Source organism: Zychaea mexicana (assembly GCF_025766255.1).
Source record: "Zychaea mexicana strain RSA 1403 chromosome Unknown BDB00scaffold_31, whole genome shotgun sequence".
NCBI lineage: Eukaryota > Fungi > Mucoromycota > Mucoromycetes > Mucorales > Lichtheimiaceae > Zychaea > Zychaea mexicana.
Window position 1 is genome coordinate 238,193 of NW_026516694.1, and position 21,521 is coordinate 259,713.

General features: G+C 42.8%; 9 protein-coding genes across 9 annotated transcripts; 5 read left to right on the top strand and 4 right to left on the bottom strand.

Moving 5' to 3' along the window:
• Positions 1-849: 849 nt before the first annotated feature.
• On the top strand, positions 850-2,683 carry BDB00DRAFT_762564 (WD40-repeat-containing domain protein; the record flags this gene model as incomplete). Its single annotated transcript, XM_053119339.1, has 5 exons — positions 850-1,033; positions 1,157-1,353; positions 1,437-1,843; positions 1,936-2,265; positions 2,365-2,683. The coding sequence occupies 5 exons, from the start codon at positions 850-852 to the stop codon at positions 2,681-2,683; spliced, it is 1,437 nt and encodes a 478-aa protein (XP_052980312.1).
• A 1,269-nt stretch (positions 2,684-3,952) lies between these two features.
• On the top strand, positions 3,953-5,101 carry BDB00DRAFT_762588 (alpha/beta hydrolase fold-domain-containing protein; the record flags this gene model as incomplete). The annotated part of the gene is made up of 4 exons (XM_053119341.1): positions 3,953-4,152; positions 4,237-4,294; positions 4,376-4,574; positions 4,650-5,101. 4 exons carry the CDS (start codon positions 3,953-3,955, stop codon positions 5,099-5,101), a joined length of 909 nt encoding a protein of 302 aa, XP_052980313.1.
• A 338-nt stretch (positions 5,102-5,439) lies between these two features.
• Positions 5,440-6,029, bottom strand: BDB00DRAFT_820672 (uncharacterized protein). Its single transcript, XM_053123317.1, has one exon. It carries the CDS (start codon positions 5,812-5,814, stop codon positions 5,503-5,505), a length of 312 nt encoding a protein of 103 aa, XP_052980314.1. The 5' UTR covers positions 5,815-6,029; the 3' UTR covers positions 5,440-5,502.
• A 32-nt stretch (positions 6,030-6,061) lies between these two features.
• BDB00DRAFT_820674 (uncharacterized protein) lies at positions 6,062-7,639 on the bottom strand. Its single transcript, XM_053123318.1, has 6 exons — positions 7,544-7,639; positions 7,375-7,460; positions 7,163-7,285; positions 6,842-7,089; positions 6,416-6,739; positions 6,062-6,334 (listed from the first exon to the last, which is right to left on the bottom strand). The coding sequence occupies exons 1-5, from the start codon at positions 7,608-7,610 to the stop codon at positions 6,541-6,543; spliced, it is 723 nt and encodes a 240-aa protein (XP_052980315.1). The 5' UTR covers positions 7,611-7,639; the 3' UTR covers positions 6,062-6,334; positions 6,416-6,540.
• A 1,397-nt stretch (positions 7,640-9,036) lies between these two features.
• On the top strand, positions 9,037-10,761 carry BDB00DRAFT_344180 (uncharacterized protein). Its single transcript, XM_053117013.1, has 4 exons — positions 9,037-9,273; positions 9,359-9,558; positions 9,639-9,875; positions 10,314-10,761. Exons 1-4 carry the CDS (start codon positions 9,126-9,128, stop codon positions 10,518-10,520), a joined length of 792 nt encoding a protein of 263 aa, XP_052980316.1. The 5' UTR covers positions 9,037-9,125; the 3' UTR covers positions 10,521-10,761.
• A 240-nt stretch (positions 10,762-11,001) lies between these two features.
• BDB00DRAFT_762688 (PAP2 superfamily-domain-containing protein) lies at positions 11,002-11,472 on the bottom strand (the record flags this gene model as incomplete). The annotated part of the gene is made up of 1 exon (XM_053119348.1): positions 11,002-11,472. A coding segment is annotated over one exon (471 nt), but the record flags the coding sequence as incomplete, so codon positions are not given.
• A 1,275-nt stretch (positions 11,473-12,747) lies between these two features.
• Positions 12,748-13,142, bottom strand: BDB00DRAFT_871809 (uncharacterized protein; the record flags this gene model as incomplete). Its single annotated transcript, XM_053126870.1, has 3 exons — positions 12,748-12,809; positions 12,910-12,997; positions 13,098-13,142. 3 exons carry the CDS (start codon positions 13,140-13,142, stop codon positions 12,748-12,750), a joined length of 195 nt encoding a protein of 64 aa, XP_052980318.1.
• Positions 13,143-13,445: 303 nt separating this feature from the next.
• On the top strand, positions 13,446-13,743 carry BDB00DRAFT_820681 (uncharacterized protein; the record flags this gene model as incomplete). The annotated part of the gene is made up of 2 exons (XM_053123319.1): positions 13,446-13,467; positions 13,490-13,743. The coding sequence occupies 2 exons, from the start codon at positions 13,446-13,448 to the stop codon at positions 13,741-13,743; spliced, it is 276 nt and encodes a 91-aa protein (XP_052980319.1).
• A 6,154-nt stretch (positions 13,744-19,897) lies between these two features.
• Positions 19,898-21,484, top strand: BDB00DRAFT_871811 (pectin lyase fold/virulence factor; the record flags this gene model as incomplete). Its single annotated transcript, XM_053126871.1, has 5 exons — positions 19,898-20,311; positions 20,387-20,548; positions 20,631-20,893; positions 20,995-21,092; positions 21,216-21,484. 5 exons carry the CDS (start codon positions 19,898-19,900, stop codon positions 21,482-21,484), a joined length of 1,206 nt encoding a protein of 401 aa, XP_052980320.1.
• Positions 21,485-21,521: the final 37 nt, after the last annotated feature.

Genomic DNA, 21,521 nt, shown 5'->3' on the forward strand with positions numbered 1-21,521 from the left:
ATAGTTGTTTTAACAGACAATGTACAGAGCATATACAAAAACACTCTTATCATCTATGCCAAAACCAGATTACGCGAAACTTCGGGTAGGATTACCTGCTAATGTTTGCCACCTTCGCGTGTAAGATAGAGAGCCTTTAGTACGTTGATATGGTAGCTCTTTGGTATGACAATGGCTGCAGGTGGGTAAAGAAGATATGGCGTTTTACAATGTGCTTCTAAGAAATTTCAACTTTGATTGGTTTCACAGTGAGAATATATAACGAAACCACAGATCAACAGAATCGTACTCTTCAAATTTTAAGCCAGGGAGCGGTTTTGATTTCTGATGCTACTATACTGTCCTAGTCTTCTCTACAAATTTTTAGGATACACACAGAGAATAATTATGTCAATGCGACTGGTCATCCTGGATATGGCAGAAGGGATCACTTCTGTAATTATTATACGCCTCTTCTGACGTTCAGTTTAACGTGGTGTATAGTTTAGCATTCTTTAGTTCAGAAAAGCTATGCATGTAGCAAGAGCGAGGAAGTTTCTTTTCCCCCTTGTTTGCTCGGGCAGACGTATATCAACGTGTACATAGTACAATAACTAAAGTGAGATCAATGAACGTCAATTTGCTTGGACTTTTCGCTCTTGAAGCAATCACTGCAAGACGAACCTGTCAAAGTCTTCAGCAACAGCTATTTGAAGAGAAGGATGGTTCTTTACTGCGAGCCGTCAGCCAATCAGAATCTCGATGGCTTATACAATTTTTTTGGGAACCGAAAAAAGTTCTAGCTGTGCTTTTTTTTCTGGCTGCTTTTTTTTTGCAGGACTCTTTTTTTTGAGAGATAAATAACACATAATGTCGAAACGCCAGGCTGATCACGATGAAGATATGCAATATTACAAGGCCGCCGATTTAGGCAATGGCCGTACTCGTAATGACAAAAACGATTTGAACGAAATGGGCGAGTTTGAAGACGCTTGGGAAGATGACTTTGAGCAAGAGTCCGGCGACGAACAAGATCAGGCCATGGGTGGCGACGGTAAGAAAAAATATAAAGTAGCTGGTTTTTTCGTATGAGTGATAGGGTAGGAGAGAAAGGGAATTGACTTGACAAAAAAAATGTGGATATATATAGGCATGGATGTCGATGAAAACGAAGCAGCAATTGAAGAAGAGGAAGAAGAAGAAGAAGAACAAGAGCCCGAGTTACGAACCTATCTCCCGGGCCAGCCTCTTGAAGAAGGCGAGCAACTCGAGGCTGATCAATCCGTATACGTTATGCTTCACAACTTGGATGTTCGTGCACCTTTCCTGAGTTTCGACGTTTTGCAGGATTCATTAGGCGAAGAACGAAAGAACGTGAGTTATGCACGTTGTAGCGGATAGTTGGTGCTCGATATGAGGCGACGGTTGTTTGCTAACTCTTGTTTTATGGTAAATAGTTCCCAGCCACAGCCTATGTTGCTGCAGGTACATCTGTCCCCGCCGCTCGCGATAACGAAGTGTTAGTGATGAAGATGTCACAGCTCCATAAGACTCAGCAGGATGATTCAGATGATGAGGATGATGCAGATGCTTTGGACGAAGATCCAGTCTTGGAATACCGTTCGATCCCACACAATGGCTGCGTTAATCGCTTGCGTGTCATGCCACAGCAACAGGAGAAGCATATCGCCGCTACATGGTCTGAAACCGGAAAAGTTCACATTTTCGATCTGTCACCTTACATGAAGAGTCTTGATGTTCCTGGCACTGCCCTGCCAAAGTCAAACAAACCGTTCGCCACAATCAACAACCACGGTCGCTATGAAGGCTATGCAATGGACTGGTCTCCCTTGGATGCTGGAAGGTAATTGCAAATAAGAAAGAGGGAGAGAAAGAGAGAATGCGTGTATCCAGAAAGCCAAAATAGAGCCTAACTCACATAAATTTCGTATTTAGAATTTTGACGGGTGATAATGCGGGTCTCATCTACAATACCATCGTACGACCAACAGGTGCTTCAACCGATAACACTGCCTTCCGAGGTCACAAATCGTCTGTAGAAGATCTCCAATGGTCTCCTACTGAACGTAATGTTTTTGCATCTTGCTCTGCCGATCAAACTGTCAAGATTTGGGACACGCGAAGCAAGAACCGATCTGCAGTCACCATCCAAGCCAGTACATCCGATGTAAACGTCATCACGTGGAATCAAAAAGCAAGCTATTTGTTGGCCAGTGGTCATGACGACGGTGTCTTTAGTGTTTGGGATCTTCGACAATTCAAGGGGTAAGTTGGTGCTAAAGGGAGACTTGTTATGTTATCGTGTGAAGGGAATGCTGGAGTAAATCTGATATATATATATGCTAACAATGCAATTTATTTTAGAGATAACCCTACACCAGTGGCTAGCTTCAAGTGGCACAATGCTCCTATTACTTCGATTGAGTGGCATCCTACAGAAGAGTCTGCTCTTGCAGTATCTGGTGCAGACGATCAACTGACGCTGTGGGATCTTTCTGTTGAACCCGACGCAGAAGAAGAAGGTCGATTGACGAGCGAAGGTGTCCAAGTTCCCCCACAATTGCTCTTCGTTCATCAAGGCCAAAACGAGATTAAAGAACTTCATTGGCACAAGCAAATTCCCGGCTGTGTTCTCAGCACTGCAAACACTGGCTTCAATATCTTCAAAACTATCTCAATCTAGAAAGAACCATCAACCACCGTCATCCCCGCAAAAGTTTCATAATAATATCTATTACACTCTCATCCCATCAACTCTTATCTGCTCGACCCTGTCCATCCCAAATCCATCCGTGTCCTTCTTGTATTTTTTTAACTTTTTGTTTTTGTACTGTCATATCTCTCGCAACACCACATTTTATAAAACTCCTCATACAAATTCACTTTTATCTCCTGGATATCTGCTATCTACTAATATCCCTTATAAAACCTTCACATCGTATATCTAAGAATCTTTTATTGCATTGTATGAGCGTGTGTTACACGAATAGCACGACAACAATCAACAGTAGCCGACTCAAATATCAGCTAGTATTATGTTGATGTCATAATGGTTGGAGAATGAATGATTGGAACTATGATAACTGCAGTTGTACACTTTGTATATGTATAATGTCATCTTTACCTATATTGTATTCATAATAAACGAGTAAAATACCAAAGAAACGTTGGTGAGCGGGTGCATTTATATGATATGCCACGCTATATACTATCAAAAGATCACTGGTTTTACAAGAAAAGGAGATCGTACATGGATGATGCTATGGTAGATAATGTAAGTACATACATCTATTATAAAGTATCTACTGAATAACTTGGTCTTTATTACATAAAAAATCTGCATCCGTTTTATTTTTGAACCCCACTATTACATTAGTGACATTACCACTTTGCCGATGAAAAAAAGTAAATGATCAACTTAATACATAAGTGATGAACTCGTAAAGTACCAAGTGTATCGCGAGGGCGCTATATAATACGGTATATCATAATTCAAGTATGTGTGTACCATGGATCTTATAAAAATGTTAAAGAGAGTAATACAATCAGTTTAAAGAAGCATGAAGGTCTCTATAGTAGTAACCAGTACATATCTTCAGCAGTACATATGATGCAATGCTAAATCTTTTGCGCGAAGGCTAAGATAATTTAGTATTGTAAACACCTAAGGCACAAAAGCTTAATACAAAGACTGATGTCAAACCTAACTAGTAGACTTGTACAGTAACTTTGGGTACTGAAAGCCTTACCAATCGTTTTTCCCACCGCTTTGGCAAGTCAAAAAGAAAACCCGGAATATCCATGTCGGTGTTCCTTGACAGTACTTTCTTTCATCATCCTCTACGTCTTTGCCTTGGTACCATATTGAACGATGGCAAGTCCTGTTGACAAAAAGTACAAACCCTTCCCATTGCATCCGTTCCTAGTCAAGACATTCAAGGAACAAATGGGTATGACCGAAGAAGAGGTTACTCAACCGGCTGCTGTGCGAAAGATTTTTGATTTGAATGCTAGCCGTGTTCAACCTCCAAAACCATCCAATGTCATTGAACATAGCAGTGTCATTGCTGGACCTAACAACACGCGTGTCAGGATCACACATGTTCGTCCTGCAGGGTCCGAGAACACTGTCCTTCCAGCAATTCTTTACATGTCAGTTTGATTTTTTCTTTTGTGTGCGCGCATGCTGAACATCTTTTTTATGATAGTATTGATATGGTATGTTTCTGTTTTTAGACATGGCGGTGGTTGGGTATTCGGTAGCATGAAAACGCATGGTCCTTTAGTGTATGCTGTAAGCAGAGATATATATTCATTGAATTGACAGGACGGTGAATTCGTATTTTTGAAGAACTCATTTCTGTTCGATATATAGCTCGCACAACAAACGCCAGCAGCCGTCATTTTTATAGGTTACTCTCCTTCCCCGGAAGCACAATATCCAGTTGCGCTTGAGGAATGTTATGCTGCATTGACCTGGATGACCGACAATGCACAATCGCTTTATATTGATCCCAAACGTATTGCCGTAGGAGGAGATAGTGCCGGAGGAAACCTGACTACCGCACTGTGCAGTAAGCTTACTTAAAAAACTGCAGCGTGTATAAAGAACATCAGCTGACTTTGGAACATTTTACACATATACACAGTGCTGTGCAAAGAGCGAGGCAACAAAACTATCACGTATCAAATTCTATACTATCCCGTGCTCGGTACCGATTTCAATACACCTTCTTATATTGAGCACAAGGACAGTAACATGGTAGCGCGCCATATGATGATGTACGTATGGGATGCATATGCAGACCCCTCGATCCGGGCAAAGGAAGTCAAGGCCGTGCCTCGAAACGCAAGCAATGAAGATCTCAAAGGCCTGCCACCCACCTTGATAGTGACAGCCGATTACGATACGCTCAAAGACGAAGGGGCTGCCTATGCTAAGCAACTGATTGCTGCAGGAGTGGAGACAGTTCCAGTTAACTATTTCGCTGTCCAGCATGGTTTCATGACGACCATGGACAAACCACAAACCAAGGCTGCTCTCGCTCAAACAATTGATTTGTTGAAAAAGGCATGGAATGATGGTCCATCCAAGCTGTAGACGTTTCTTTAAATTAAAAAAATGACAGCTATGTGTGTGTGCACGAATATTTTATCGAAAAAATAAATCGCCCTTGCCAAAAAAAAAAAGAGAGAAGGAACTACAAAACGTAAGAATAAACCACTGATATATAAACGAGGAAAGAAGAAAAGAAAAGGTTGGGAGAGGGTGAGGGGAACGAACTGTACGCATTGTGTTGTGGCTGTTCGTACTTACGAAGATTGCGTGTGGGAAGTGAAATTGAGATCGTGCGTGTGTTTTATGGCGTGGGGTGTGTGCGATGTGAATAAATACGCGAAGATTCTCTAATCTTCCATATCAAACATGCCATCTTCGCTGTTCAAGACGGCATACGGATTGTCTAAACACATAATACATGTTAGAAACCAATCGATTTATCACTACGGACACACACACTCTCTCTCTCCTGTCGCTTGCTTCAATCCTACAAAAGACTTACAGGTCTTCTTTTTCGCCTCTTCTTCGCGTTTGAGCTCTGCAGCTCGTCGATGGGATGTTGCAGAGCTTGGATGAAGCGAGTTGTTACCATTTTCCTGCCCACCGGCCTTGGTGACACCGGCAACATACATCATTTTTGTAGGTGGAGTTTTGGCCAGCTGGCTGTTCGACAAGGCCAGCAGGGTCGACCGATCATAAATAACACGTGTACCTATCTTTTGCTGTTCACCAAAACTGTTGCTCATGTTGTGCATTGAATGTGGAAAGAAAAACAAAAGAGAAAAAGAAAATAAAGGAGCTTTCAATCAATGGCTCCAAATCTGTACCTCCGGGAGTTGTGCCATAAAGCGTACCATGAGGGGTGGTTGAGTATTCGGCAGGAAGAGGCGTGTTGGGGTCTGCTCGACGAATGTTGACAGGTGCTGCAGCCGACATTTTTATTACAAAAGAAAGTGGAACAAAAAAAAAAGAGTAGCGGTTTTGGAGGAAAACCACCGTAACCTAGCAACCAAGTTTGTGTTGCCAAGGTGATGGTCAGCCAATCAGCTCCTGCATTTGCTCACGGTCACGCGGACGGACGGACGAACGACGATGGGTTTTTGCTAAATCCTTGAAAGAGTAGATCATACCACGCGACATTTTTCCACAAGTCTCACACCAGCTAGCATCTACTTTGCATCCTATTACAAGCTGGATAGCATCATATGCAGCTGGATATTAAAAAAAGGAAAGGCCATTGTAAACATGACCCGTTTCCATGGGAACAAACAATTCGTAAATACTCCCCCTTCTCTGAACTATCCGACTGTGCATTGATTACAGCAAAGCTCATATTAATCTCTGCTGTTTATCTAGTAATTTGCCGAGGACAAGAACCGCATTGAAAACAGTCCACAGCTATACTACACGTTTATCGGGGCCAGATCGCCACTTTTTATTATTAGATTGTTTTGATTATATATGTATATAGCTAGATTTTATTACTGGCTAGGTGCCCTTCGCTCGACTGCTTCCAAGAGATGGCGACGTCTCTCCTCTGGGGAAAGCGAGTTCAACTGCTCCACTGACATCTCATCATATCCCGAAGCTTCCTCCTCCTCCGGCTTTCCAACTTCAGGAACGACCGAAGAACTCGATGCTGCTTCAGGTTCCTTTGGCTTTTGCTTTTCCAACATTTTTCTATCCAATCCGAAAAAAATCAATCAATCATGAGCTCATGATACACTATCATCTTCTTAACATCCCCACATTGCCTCTTTCGACGGGTACAAGAACACGAACCTCCTTGCTTGCAAAACCATAAATTCCTTCCGTTTCCGCAATGTTTCCTGACGCTTATCGGGGCTTGCTTCCCATACTTTGGGAGGTTCTTCGACTTGTTCTCCAACACTATCTTGGCTATCATTCTTGATCTTGTATCGCATCATTAAATCTGAATAATTTGACTTTTGTACGCCCGTCGAGCTAGAGGATGAGCCATTAGCGTTTCCAGCTGTGGATGGTGGGCTTGGTGGTGTAGTTGGAGGAGGCTGATCATCATATGAAAGAAGATATTATCAGCATATGTATACCGTTCCCTATATAACGTCCTTATATCATTACCAAAGGTAAACCGCCATCGCGGAGGGCATTATCTATCGTGGTTTCTACTGAGCCCGTACGTTGGAGATCGGCAACGATGGCTGCAATGGGTATATTTGGAAAGACGGTGCGTACCATCTCCACCTGTGAGTTTTGATAGTAAGACAAGAAGTGGCGCGTCAGGATAATTATGTAGCTTTTTACAAAGTACTGAAAGTTTCGCTTTAATGTACCATCTGTGGTGTTGCACGATGCTGTGGTCGCCGTGTTGGTGCGCGACGTTGACCGGCCTGTTGTCCGGGAAGCTGTTGTGAGCCACCTAATTGGGTACAGTAGTAAAGAGTGTTAAGAGGAGAAAGACTTGTCCTTGATATTCAAAGTGACATGAAACGAATGGCTTACCCAGCATCCATCGAAGTGCCACCAAAATTAAAAATACGGCAACTAGTATCGACACGCTATCATTCATCGTGCTATGCTGTGTACGTGTGCCGGAGTGTCTGGAGTAAAAGAAACTCTTGTCGCTCGAGCATTTGGGGAGTTCTTTAATCTTTAGGAAATTGTACGTCACGCAACGAAATAGGAAAGAAGGCCCCTATGGCAGGTTTGTATGTGCTGTTTTCTATTATCAACAAATTTAAGAAGAGTAGAAAAAGAACTTGATCAGCTTGATATAGTATGCAGCAAAAGATGACAACCCTGCTCACGATAATGCTAAATAAAAAGGACAAGAAGTGGTATGACAAATAAAAGAATCGGACAACATACGCAAGATAGATCAACAGTTTCCTTGCTGTCACCAGTAAAACCCTCATCTAATGTCAACAAAGCACGGGTTCTGGCTTTTATTTCATGCATCCCACCTGGTACTTTTCATTATAGGCTGCTACAACAGCAGAGACGGCGCTCTTAGCAAACTGTGACCATGGTTTCTTGCTTTTTGACAAGCACGAATGACAATATAGCATCCTGAAGCGATATAGCCACACAGACCCGTAACTTACAACCAAAAGAACGGCAATAATAGACAAAGTGTTTACTGTCATATTATCCGGGTTTGTGCGTCAATGATGATTTCTATAGCTGATTCTTAAGCACATCAACACTGTATTAAGGGTTTCTCCAAGGGAAACAGGTCCTTTTATAGTTGTTAAGCTTAGTTCAAGCAGGGACAGTCCAGCGTGTGCTTTGAAATAACTGATCACCATTTCTTTTCTTCGCAAAGCGAAAAGGTTTGACGCACTAGCAAACGACCGTATTTATCATCCGTGTGTGGATCATTTGAAAGAGAAAAAGTAACAGACTTCTCAGTAATTTCAATCTTCTGTTCATACACTCATGCTGCTTGCGTATGGATGACAAAAAATATGTGGAAGCCATCGGTCATACAGGAGAGAGAAAGTGATTAAACGCGTATCAAGTACTGATGGCAAATTATACCGAGTCACATGAAGATGATAACATCAGTTCGGATACAGTATGCCCTCGGCTTCTTCCAACTAGGTAGCATGATACGTAGAGTTCTGTTTACCGCTGTCCTTGAAATGAAGTGCTTGGGGTTGTAATACATATTTCTCAGGATAATAAGTTCGAAACATAAAGTGAACTCCAGTTGTGTCTGAGATCTTGCCTTCAAAGAACCACATGGTCTTCTCTCGTAAGTGTGGCAATGGCTGTTCTGTAATCCGCAACTATGATGATTAACACAGTCATAGACTGCGACGACTGGGTAGGCATGAAGGTTAGATTGTGTGCATATTGTTCAACCCAGTTACACATGATTAGGAAACACGAGCAAGAAGCTTGTGTAACGTTCATCCAACAAGCCACTTACACGAAAAGAGATATCCAAGGGAGATGCAGCACCGAAAAATCTCAGACAACATTCGCAGATACGAGGTCGGACCTTTGCATTACCCACTCGCCTCTTTCTTTTCGTTTGTTTCATTTTTTTTTCCAACGTAACCGAAAAAGAAAAGAAAAAATGCCTCGTTTAAGTCGTGTGGCAACAGCTTTAGGCTGTTTAGCGTTTCTTGGCACCCAAGTTTCTGCACAAAACTTGATGAATGGTCAGTGCGTTCAAAACTATGACGCGAACACGGACTATTTTCCCGATAAGTTGTCCTCCACCCGTAAGTGGTTTTATTTGTGTTTAAACTATGTGTAATGTGCAGCAAACAAACAAAACAGATCCTTACTTTATGCCCGTGCTTGCAGGAGAGGACGATGCTCAATACTTTGAAATCGAGTACCATAACAACTACAAGCTCGTCACCGACCACCGTAACGAGAAGCAGTACTACTTGGTTCAATGCGGTACGCCAGTTCCCACGGGCATCGCTACTGATGCGATTGTGCACCAAATTCCAGTTACCAGCGTAGGTGCGGTTGAAACCACCGTCGTTCCCTACCTCGAAGTAAGTCTTTATAAATTCTTTTCCTTAAAAGAAGAAAAAGAGAAAACTCATGGTTTCATGTGTTTCGGTTGTAATTGCAGATGCTTGGTGTCGCGGAAACGATCCATCTTATCGCCGACTCGTCGATGGTTACCTCTACTTGTTTCCAACAGTACCGCGAAACTTCCAACAACGTCACTGAGCTCTCGGCTTCCAATGTGACCTTGGCCGACGAACAAGCTGCTGCTGTTGAAGTTCAATTTGGCACAAGCTTCTACACTACCGTTGATGACGAAACTGTCTCTACTGCTGAAGCCTATGAGCCTGATTTGCTTGGTGTAAGTATCATACATTGTACCGGCAGTGAGCAGTAATACGAACATGGATGGTGGGGCCGAGGGGTCACTTGATTGTACAAAATGAAACTCTGTGTTTCTCATTACCTCTTTCATAGCGCACTGCATGGATCGGCTATTATGCTGCATTCTACAACGCTGAGTCTTTGGCCAATCAGATCATCTCCAACATTACTGGCAACTATGAACGCTTGAAGCAGGCTGCTAGCGGCTACTCTGATGATCAGAAGCCTTTGGTTGCTTGGACCATGTATGATGCCCCTAGCCAGTTCAACGGAAACACTGCTAGCTGGAACGTCAGTACTGCTAGCTACAAGAAGCAACTCACTGAAGATGCAGGTAAAGGAAAATGAGATTGAGTCGGCCCCTTCTTTGTGAGTATCATAATCTAAAAAAAACTATCTTGTACTTTCTATGTAGGTGGCCGCTTGTTGGCACCCGAAACTCTGCAATACTTTAAGCAGGAAGAGTTCTTGCAGGCCATTACCGATGTCGACGTTATTATTGATGAAACCTATGTTGCAACCACAATGGAAGATGTTTTGGAAGGATACGGCATCAGTGCTGATGACGCCTCGTACAAGTTTATCGAGAAGCAAAGCATTTTCCGTGAAGACGGTATCATGACCCCAGCAGGTGGTTACGACTGGTTCGCTGCCGCTGTTGCCATGAGCGATGCATTGCTTCAGGACATGATTAACGCCGTCAACCCCTCTGCTCCCTCTGAAGACTACGACCGTCTCTGGCTTCGCAACGTTGCAAAGGGCGAGTCGGTCACGGTCACCACGGCTGATGACTGCAATTGGGATGAAACCCAACCACGACCCAATATGGGCCCCACCTTTGACGGTGAGCCCTTCACCATATCGAGTGCTTCTGCCTTGACCGGTGGTTGGACTGCAGCTGTGCTGCTCTCCTCTGCTGCTGTCGTTGCATTGATCTTCTAAGATGCTCGCACAAGCGGGGACTCTTTCCTCTTTTCACCCCCTTCATCGCTACTGCTACTACTACCCATTAAGCGCACTTTTTTATTTATCATTTTTCTCTAAACATTCAACATTTACCTATTACCCCCAACACTTCCATGACTTTTTGTATACTTTTATTATTACAAGCATATACTATAATCATTACACAGTACATGATGGCTGAAAAATTCAACCTTGATCAGCCAAAACTTGTACCAGACATGCGCTAAAGCGACTCCTACTACTGTACCAACTGCAACCTGCGAAAATGTATGATGGCCCAACCGCCAGCGCGACCATAGTACCATAAGTGTGAATAGGTATAAACAGATTGCAAAGGGTGTATCCCAGATATCTGATTGGAATGTGTACCAGCCAAAAAAGGCCATGGCCTGACTGTGGCTGGAGGGCATGCCATAAGTGTCTTTTTTGGATATGCTCGGATCCTTTGTATCGATGGGGCGCGGCTGTCGTATCACTCGTTTTAACCCCTTTGCTAAAAAGGCACAAATGGTCGATCCCGCAAGCATGTAAACTAGATGAACCGAGCGAAAGTAGAGCAAAGCCAGAACGCACAATGTAATGACAAAAGGTTGTGCCTGAAATAATAAATTGTGAGAGAGATCAAGGTTAGATCATCGCATTATATAATTGTCAATCTCAAGTTCATCAATCGAATGAAGAAAATACTGGTTCTATAGAACAGTAAAGAGCTTTTCGTTACCCTTGCCAAAAAACATAGCAGTGGTGTATTCGCCATTGTAGATTTTTTGTTTGCTTGCTTGCTTCTCCCTTCTTATCTTGCCCGTTGTTCCTCCCCCCTACCATTGACCTGGTTTAAGGAAGTTGGATAAACCCAGCCGGGTACTTTAATGAAAGAGGACCGTCGCGTAAAATGTCAAAAATTATTTTTTGGCTTCGTACTTTGGGACGGGTGGATGTAATGCATGTAGGGTTCGGCACGTTAGAACAATGCATACATGCTTAAAAGCCAATGCTTGCATGTTTCCGATCTCTCACATCATTATATATAGCCTCCTGCTTGTCTATTAATAATAAACTGGTTATCAAACATCGACACTATCATATAAGTGAACTCGGGTAAGAGGTGTGTGCCAAATTATTACTAGCCTTCCTAAAGTCGAGAAATCGAAATATCATTTATTTGCGTCGAGAGTTATCGAGCCGTTGCTATTACAGGTACGAAATATTGTTAGGCGCATACGCAAATAGCTCAGCCGATTATGCCTGCACTGCAGAAAGTAATAAATGTAAGCCGATTTTCTATTCGTCACGACTGTTGCCTGCCTCCTTTTTTCTTTTCTACTGCCGATATGCTCACCTCTTTACCTACTCGTCCATCCCTAATTTCGCTGCTGATTTCTATGCTTCGTCGTGGCCCTTCTGCCATTCGGCATGTTCAATCTAAACTTCTCAATGTTGGTTCCAATACCCTTGTGTCATCTTTCGCTTGACCCGAGTGCTATATGCTCCTCGTCTCTGCCTTGTACCAGTTGCTGCTTTTTTGTCACCTGGCCATTGCCGCTGTCGCTGTTATATCCTCCACACGCCACCACTTCAACTAATACTGTCTACTCGAGCATTGGACCAACTATTATAAAGTGAGGCGGACAACATCGCTCAAATTCTGTCAATGCTGGAACTTCGGTTGGGAAATGGTTGCTCTGTCGTTCGTGGTGCCCTGACTATCGAATACACACCCATGCGACGTATTGAGTTCCTGAATGCGCTGTCTCGTCTGCTGTTAGTACAACTTCGCCGGATACAGGCCGTACTGGTTCATTACAACAGTCGAGAATAGGACTACTATGCATGATGAGTGCTTGGTTGCGTAAAAGGAACAATATGTGGCTCCTGTCCTATGCCTACGATGCCTTCGTTGCCTTAGAGGACTTGGCTGTTGCGGCTTTCTTGAGTGATTCCACAGCTGATGAAATTTCGATGATTAACACTGATATGAGCAAACGGCTGTCTCGGCGCGTCAGTCCCTTTCAGGATCAAACGGCCAAGGAGATGCACACACTTACCGAGCGGTGCATCAGGAGGAGTAGTATGGCTTATGTGGTACGGCGATTCTTCCATTATGCCTCGTTCCGGCTGTGGTGGCGGATGCGTCTGAACGAATATGTTTTGTGGAGCACGATCATAGTAAATGAGTGTACACTGATACAGCCCCCTGCTCTCGTCACTAGTACAAGGCTCGGCTATGAAAGACCTGCACATCAGCAAGGAAATAATTGGCTACAAGGTTCGGATGCATTCTGCAGGGAGGAGGGGAGGAAGCATAAATAAAAACCGATGTCTCTGATGATAGTAAACGCGTTGAGTGCTTGCGTGTAACTCATGCAAATTTGATTTTTTTCCTTCAAGAATTATTAGTTTTTGCGACATAAGGAGGGATAATGTCGGAGGCTTGCGCTATCATACCGGAGGGAAGATCTGCAAGAGTAGTGAATGATGATTGTGGATGCATGTAGCTCTTAGGTGGCAATTCGAGCGCTACTGTCCAGAGATGGTCCTTTTATATGGTAACTTGTTTGGCAAGTATGAAGTTGGACCTTTGATGTTGGATAATATTTTTGGAAGTCTATATATTGATATACGCAGGACGCCCGCTACGGTGTGTTATCCTGGCAGTTTGTGCGTACATCTCTGCTCTAACAACGACAAAAACAATTGTGGCGTATTGCCTACTATCAGGGTTATCAACAGTGGGTACACTCATGTCAACTTGCAAGCAACGGATATTCTGGATTCATTCGAATCCCAGCTGTATGATCGGCTTCTTGCTCTTTAAACTTCTCCCTCGGTACACGACGATCAATAATATTTTGGCTGTCGTCTCTTCCTGCAATGCTTAGCAACTGCTCGCTAGTTGAAACAGTCGAAACCGATTATGACGACATAATCTGTACCTCATATACTTTACTGTACTCTTTGGCTAATATTCTGCAGTTGCGCGCCCTTACTCTTGGATCGCGATCAAAAAGCCAATGAGATGATTTCTTTTGGCTAGATATCATTGATGCGTTGTACCGTTGGTGCTCTTGCCGGATATGTAAAAGCAGATTTTGTTTTAAGCTAAGCTGTATGACGTACACGTATCATACACATGGGCTTGAATCGACATTGTAGTCAACAGGAATTTAGCTCATGATGGATGGCCGGCAATATCAACATTACTAAGCATGAAGCTACCACCTCTTTCTACGATACACCCAGTAGTACCACTGCTTTACATAATGGATAATATGAACCTAATAAAACTGAAATAAATTACACTGCGATAAAAATTTGGGCTTAATGGTCTGTATGTTTGAGAAGCTTACATAGTTGCCTTGTCATTATAAATATAGTATTCAACAGAAAAGCACAAGCCCAAGTTAACAGTTAATTTAAATAACGGGGAGGCTTGCAGGTACTCTATGCACCAAGCAAGCCTTTTAAGACCTTGCTGAAGCGCTTCCATGGACATGTTACCAAAATCGTTGTCCGACTTCTTCGGGAAGCTCTTGGAGCAAGAGAACGCGTATAGAAATAATACACAGCAGAACTTCACAGATTTATTTGGCAAAGTAGCTTCTACTCGAAATCACTTAATTTGTAATGATGAGTACTTGTAAGACTAAAAAACTGCAAAGACCACGTGCAAAGTCAGGAAACCGTAGATATAGATAGTTTCGCAAAATGTAACAATCTCACTAATTGCAGAAGCAGCGTTTATTTTAAGATCTGCGATTGCAAATATAAATCTCGCGTACTACGCGCTTAAGGAAGAACAGCCATTGTTCGTTTTTGCAATCGTGTAACTCGATTAAAATGCCTTTCAAAACAGCTGTAGCATCATTGTATTATCGGCTGCTAACGACAAGCGAGCGTAAATTTCAGTGCGAGACGGTCTGTGATTCACGGAACACTTCTTTTTTTTTTAAATATAGTGGAGCTGACATTCAGGAAGACAAAGTCTAACGACAAGTGCAACGACTTTGATAGTTAGACGGCAGCCTTGAAGATCCTGCCATTACTGCAGCCTTCGAATCTGTTTCAAACTACTATACGTGCTCAAGGAAACACAATCAATCAGACTTCAACGACACTTTTTGTGTTTATTTATTTTTATCATTTTCTTATTTATTTTTGTAGTGGTGCACCTTGTTGGTCAAGGAAACACACACAATCAGATAGTTTAGACGTCAGCAACACTTTTTGTGTTATTGATTTTGTCTTTTGTTATTGTTTGTGGTGGTGCACACGAATGTGCTTTTTATCATTTTATTATGGGGCCCCGTAGGGAAAAGTATACACCGATGCCCCCAAACATCTTGTTGGTGATACTATTAACAAACATTCAACACCAAGAACCGCTCATATGATTATATATGTAGGACCCATATACCACTCATATCCAGCTATTCGAGGATTTCAAAGAGAAAAGAAAAAAGAAATCCTTGGTCTGAAAAATGGACCTATATTTATACTTTTTCAAAAACCACAAAAAAGTCACACGCTAGTGGATCAGCAGGTCAAGACTGGTTTTCAAGCGCAGCCGCACAATGACGAAATCGGTTTTTTGAACCCTTTCTGCTTTTTCTTTGTCTATTGCTGTGCAAAAGCAAAAGTAAAGAAGAAGTATCGTTGGATTGATACTGTAGAAACAGACACGGTCGCTGTCATGCCGCTGTAGTTTGAAGTGTCGATCCATGTTTCACCTTGTGCACCATCTCCGCTTCTTGTATAGGAACCCCGAGTCAGGTTCTCAGGTACTTAACTCGCGCGCTGGTTTCTTTGTACTGTACTTGTTTAAAAAGGCATGGTAACTGCGATACACTCAAGCAGTGTAACGATGGTAATAAGCAGGCACCAAAAAACAAAGATTCACCGTTACCGACCCGTAATAGAAGGACAACAAGGTGCAAAAAATAAAACAATCCAACGTCCTTTTCATCATCGGGAACGATGTCTCAATCCCCAACACCGTCAGAATGCCTTGCCTAGTTTTTCAGTTTATGCATTGAAGGCAAGGCTTATATTACACTTATGAGCTCTGCCATATTTGTTGACAGTGACTACCGATAAATTTATAGAGATCTTAGCAACCGCGTAAGCATGGATGATAGTATATAGTCATTGCCACAATCATGCACTTAGATCATTGCTATGGTAGAGGCAGTAGTCTGCAAGCACAAGCGTCCGTCAATTCTGGGTTTGCCTCGGAGCCGATTGTGTGAATGACATTTTAAAAAGTTATCTCCTTCCAGAAAATTTGCGCCACGGCAGTAACAATACATGCTCAAACCATCACTGCCCTTGCCGATATTATGACATACCAGCACCACCGATATGGAAAAACGTGCAACAGTGGATAACATGTTTCAGCGCGGCAATTTCATCATCACATCAAGAAGTATCGCAACTCAGTGTTTCGCATAACTAGCAAGAAGTTGCAGCAATAAAAAGACATCAGCATGGCTGACAGCTCAACTCGAATATTGCAGCAAGCTACGTTAAGGCGGCAAGGACATGTACGGAACAACACATCAAAAAGAGCGGTATCGGAACGTTGTATATATCAAACCAAAAAGCACAAGAGCGAAAAGAATTGACAGCATTGCAGATGTCAATTGCTAAAGGTCGAATCGAAATGATGATTCATCTCTCGATGCTTCTTTGAGTACGCTGCAATTGATTTGACCGAGTTCGCACAACAATGTCGCGGTTCCCAACCTGGCCGTCATCGTGTTATCCACAATCAAGATTCCAACTTCATCACCTGTTGGTCGATTATATCGCCTTTGATCTGGGGTACCCTCTGCGCGAATCACCAGTGTAACGTTTTCCACATTGTCGTCATGAAAGCGATCGGCCATGTTTTGGAAAGCTTGGGCAAAGGGGCAAACACGATGCATCAACTCCTGCAAAGTACGCAAAGTATCTGTGTTCACAGGGGTATTGTTCGTGGCATTTTGACGTATTTGCAATTCCACGGGAGGATCATAGACATAGATTTGCGCAAAGGCTGCGAGACACGATCATCACCACATGATAGCTCTGCTATCTCTGGTGGAGTTTCACTCAGTGGAGGAAGAGTAACGGGCCCTTTGGCACAGCATAGCTGGAATTCTGATGTCTCCGAAGATGCTGATACACGTTCTTGCACCCACATACGCGGCGGGAGACAATACGAACACTCACGATCCATTAATATCCAAGCGAATGGCGGTCAAAAATATGGTTTGCGCGGATGGGTTCGACGGCAGGATGAGACTATGCAGGTTAAGAAACGCGTTGTTTAAATCATAGACTGTATAGCCTAAACAAGGAGGGAATGCGAATTACTTGAGGTTCAGTTGAGGCATCAGCTTACAAATTCCTTGAAGCAATCACGAAAACTTTTACGTGAACGTTCAAGTTGACCACAGCTTGCGCCCCCGAGGAGCCGTCTCTGACTGTTACAAATATGTGTCAATTTTTAGTCACGTCAACTTTTGCTATTCAAAAAAATATCGCTTACAGTCTCATCGCTCGGATTAGCACTTTTTTTGATCTCGGCTAGCCCTCGGAGGCAGGATCTTAAAACGCTCGGATTGGCCCTTTGATTTCTTGAATCGGCTCTTTGATGGTGCTCAAACACGATTTGAAGTTCATTCTGCTCACGCGCAGCTAAGCGAGACGGATTCGGTAAGCAATCTCGGTGTCTTCTACTTGAGTGGCGCGAAGGACAGAAATTCAAATGCTCATTTCAAATATAAATTGAAAAAAGACTAAACAAAATAGAATTACAGGGACTACTCAAGACAGAAGTAGGACGCGTAAACAGCAGATGACCACTTTTTTTTTGTGTGTTTACAGGTATTGCAGGTTTGCCAGCATCAACACCCTAAATTCGACTAATGACTACTACTACTACTACTACTGCTAAATCCTAAATGGGATAACAGTAAAAATATGTCACGGTGATCTACAGCATAGATATAATCTGGCCATTGCTTCATCCAGGGAATCCATTGCCTCTCTTCTTGGGAGTGTATACAGATATTTGATGCTTCAATTGAGACTTTTGATTCTCCTCCCGGAGAACCCTGGCACATCGCCTCATACTTCCTCACTTTTGCCCAGACTTCTTCATCAGGATGGGGGTGGGAGTAAATCTCGGTTTGCTGACATGGGTAGATATCTTTGTTGCAATGTAGAAAAGAATAAGGAACTAAAGCACATAAGTATCATATACACACCTCCGCTGCGAAGCCATCGAATTTCTCAGCGAGTCTTAATAGTATTGAATGATCATAATAAGCGCTTTGAGAAAAAACCAACCCGTCTTTTGAGAATTAAAAAAAGCCGCCCTTTTAGTATTGGAACGACTGTAATCGAACCTGAAACCGATAAAGCTGGGGACAACAACGAAAATCACTTTCCTGATGCTTCCAAAAAAACATCCAAGTTACAAATAAACAGAACGCAAAAAATAAAAGAGGCAGACCGCCCACAAAACCCAAAACAAAAAAAAAAGTGCTGAACCCAAGAGGTATGTCCTTTCTATCTGTGGATCACCATGACTGGAACTATACTACATCAGTACGCCAATGTTGGAGAGTGGTGTTGTAGGTCCCGATAGGAGATATACACTGATGAGAGTATCATCGAGTTGATTGATACTATTCAAAACGTAATTCCAAGTGCGGCTGGGGCTGTTCGCGCCTGTAACGAATGCCTGAACGTACCGCCAAACGAGATCACGCCCCCGTTTCTGTGATGGGGAAACCGTACTGTACCTCCCAAGCCAACTTATGAAAAAGAAGTCTGTAGCAATGTCAGTCCAAAGTACTGATCATACTATGTTTCTTCAGAATATGTATTGGTGCTGATCCTACTCTTTACAATCAAGCAAGCGCAGGAAAAGCTTCGTGAGCACTTTCTAGTCTTCATCGCCCAAAGCGGGGATACAAAAGCATCTTGTGAAGCAACTGTGGCCTTATGATGAAGAAGCTCACGGAGTGCCGGGATCTCCTTTGAAACCATTAGGAAAAGAGTGGGGTACTTGAACTCAGAAGACATACTGTCGATTTCGTTCAATCAATTTGCATTTGAAGCGAAATTTCGGACGATCGAGAAGAGCTACTCCTACTTCTAGGGAAGTAGTCGGCTAAAAACCGTGGTGCCAACATATCTAGTCTGGGCCAAAACTCTTGTATCGAGCTCAAAAATGGTGAATAAGGCTTAATTAGATCTATTGCCAAGAATAACACACCTTTACGCCATGTTAATAATATCTGCATCCTATGCTTGCCATCCTATACTGTTACAACGAAATGCACGACAATACGGCGTGGTGGCAAATAGGCATCTACAACCTAAAAGCTCTTTATGTTCGGTGGATTTCTCGGTAATTTTTTTTGAGTCCCAAAAAACTTGTCTGACAGTGAGTATACCTACATCACTTGGCATGGAACAAAGTGATCAGCCTCGTCGGCTTTTTCCGCACGAACAAGAAAAGCCGCAAAAGTAAAAGTTGTAGGACTATGGGAAATTCACCAAAAAGGAAAAACAAGGGGCAACAGATTTCTGCTGCTATCAGGCATTAAATGGAGTACAGTTACACCAGGCACATCTCTCGAATTGTTCCGTGAAAAAGGTCCTTTTTTATCGGATTCAAGGAGAAAAATGGAGATATTCTACATTGACTTCCCACGAGCCACGGGAGGACGAAAAAAAAAAGAAAATAGAAAGCGTTGTGTGTGAGAGCGATTGGAAGTGTTATATTTTCTAAAGTAAATGAACATCGCTTCAAGTATATATAAGACGAGCTACCGTGTACTGTTGTAATAGTGAACCAAGCTTTTTTGATTTGCCTGCTGCTGCTCTCTCTCTCTCTCTCTCTCTCTCTCTCTCTCTCTCTCTCTCTTTCTCTCACGTACAGCTCTCCAAATCACACTCACTCTTTGAGCAGCGGTTCTTCTTTTCTATCATATATTCCATATGAAGGCAACAAAAGTAGGCCAATGGCTATTCCTCTTTATGGCAGTAGTGCTAGCAACGACTGCCCTAGCACACAATGACAACGATGATCATCACAAGGGCCATGGTGGCAGAAGAAGAAGAACGTGCATGATTCCACACAAAGAAGGGGACACTTCCGATGCAATCATGTCGACGTTCAAGAAATGTAGCCAGCACTCCCGCGTCGTGTTCAACAAGAACTTCAACTACATGGTGCACAAGCCCATGAACATCAGTGGACTGAATGATGTCCATATCTCAATCCAGGGCAATGTGACTTTTGATGACAGCGACATGGCTTGGTGGCAAGAGAACATCTTTTTGCTCGACTTTCAGAGTGCCGGCACTTATTGGGTCCTTGGCGGCGATGATATCCGTGTTGATGGCGGTGGTACTGTAGACGGTCAAGGCCAAGTCTGGTGGGATGCTGTGGTATAGTAATTATATTCTTTTTTTCCTGGGGATCTGATCGATCTGAGAAACTAAAACCTTGTGTTTTTTATGCAGGCTGAAGACCCTCGACCGGTGACCATGACATTTGACAATGTCAATAATCTTCATGTGTCGGATATCTGGGTGATCCAATCCCCTTTCTGGCATATTTTCGTCAGAAATGCCAATAATGCCGTATTCACCAATATGAACATCTGGTCTGAGACCAAGTCTTCAGTAAGTACTTGGTACATCAGACAATTAAGATATAAAGGTGTGCAGAAAAAAAGACGCATTGACATGTACGGTGTGTACGTAGTTCCCTGTGCGCAATTCCGACGGGTGGGATCTCTTAGCAAGCACCGGTGTTGTTATCAAGGATTCGGTGATTGCGAACCAAGACGACTGTGTCTCGTTCAAGTATAACACTACAAACACTCTCATTGAAAACCTGGATTGCACCGGATCACACGGTTTGTCTGTTGGCTCGCTCGGTCAGTATGCACGTGATGGACAGATCGATGCTGTTACCGATATTGTTGTTCGGAACGTTACATGCCGTGATTGTGAAAACGGAGCAAGGTAATCATCATAGAGCTTGTTCCTGTCGGCTCAGTTCAATACACTACAATCTACTGAATAGGATGAACCCACACTTCATCTTATTCTGATTTATGATATAGAATAAAGACTTGGGCTGGCGGCAAGGGGCTGGTCGAGAACATTACATTCACCAACATGGAGGTGACAAATGCTGAAAATGCAATTGTGATTACAACTCGTAAGTTTTTTTTTTTTTGGGTCCAAAAGTAAAAATGAAAACCACTAATGTGACGAACTAATTTTTTTTTTTGATTTATATCTGCGTGCATGAAACAAACAACAACAACATTAACATTCACAGACTACTGCGATGGCAATCAACCGGAATATTGTGTCGGATCAGATGACGCTTCGCTCACGATCCGGAACATTACCTTTGATAACATCTTTGGATCCGCAAGTGAGCACGGCAAACCTATCGTCACCATGAACTGTTCAATCGATACACCCTGTACAGACATCACACTCACAAACATTGATATTGAGCCGGCTAGCAACACTGAAGAAAATGTTTGCGAACATGTAACCGGAGCGGAAGACATTCCTTATTGTCCCCAGTACCAGTCGTAGTTTAATAATGATATCATACATTAAAAGCAGAGTCCAA

Bases quoted from the DNA above. Each gene is read 5' to 3' on its own strand.
- BDB00DRAFT_820672 (XM_053123317.1), bottom strand. From the start codon at position 5,814: ATGCACAACATGAGCAACAGTTTTGGTGAACAGCAAAAGATAGGTACA.
- BDB00DRAFT_820674 (XM_053123318.1), bottom strand. From the start codon at position 7,610: ATGAATGATAGCGTGTCGATACTAGTTGCCGTATTTTTAATTTTGGTG. The intron at 7,286-7,374 runs GTACATTAAAGC...CAAAACTCACAG, and splicing joins ATCGTGCAACACCACAGATG to GTGGAGATGGTACGCACCGT. The intron at 6,740-6,841 runs GTTCGTGTTCTT...CGGATTGGATAG, and splicing joins ATGGTTTTGCAAGCAAGGAG to AAAAATGTTGGAAAAGCAAA.
- BDB00DRAFT_344180 (XM_053117013.1), top strand. From the start codon at position 9,126: ATGCCTCGTTTAAGTCGTGTGGCAACAGCTTTAGGCTGTTTAGCGTTT. The intron at 9,274-9,358 runs GTAAGTGGTTTT...CCGTGCTTGCAG, and splicing joins CGATAAGTTGTCCTCCACCC to GAGAGGACGATGCTCAATAC. The intron at 9,559-9,638 runs GTAAGTCTTTAT...TTGTAATTGCAG, and splicing joins CCGTCGTTCCCTACCTCGAA to ATGCTTGGTGTCGCGGAAAC.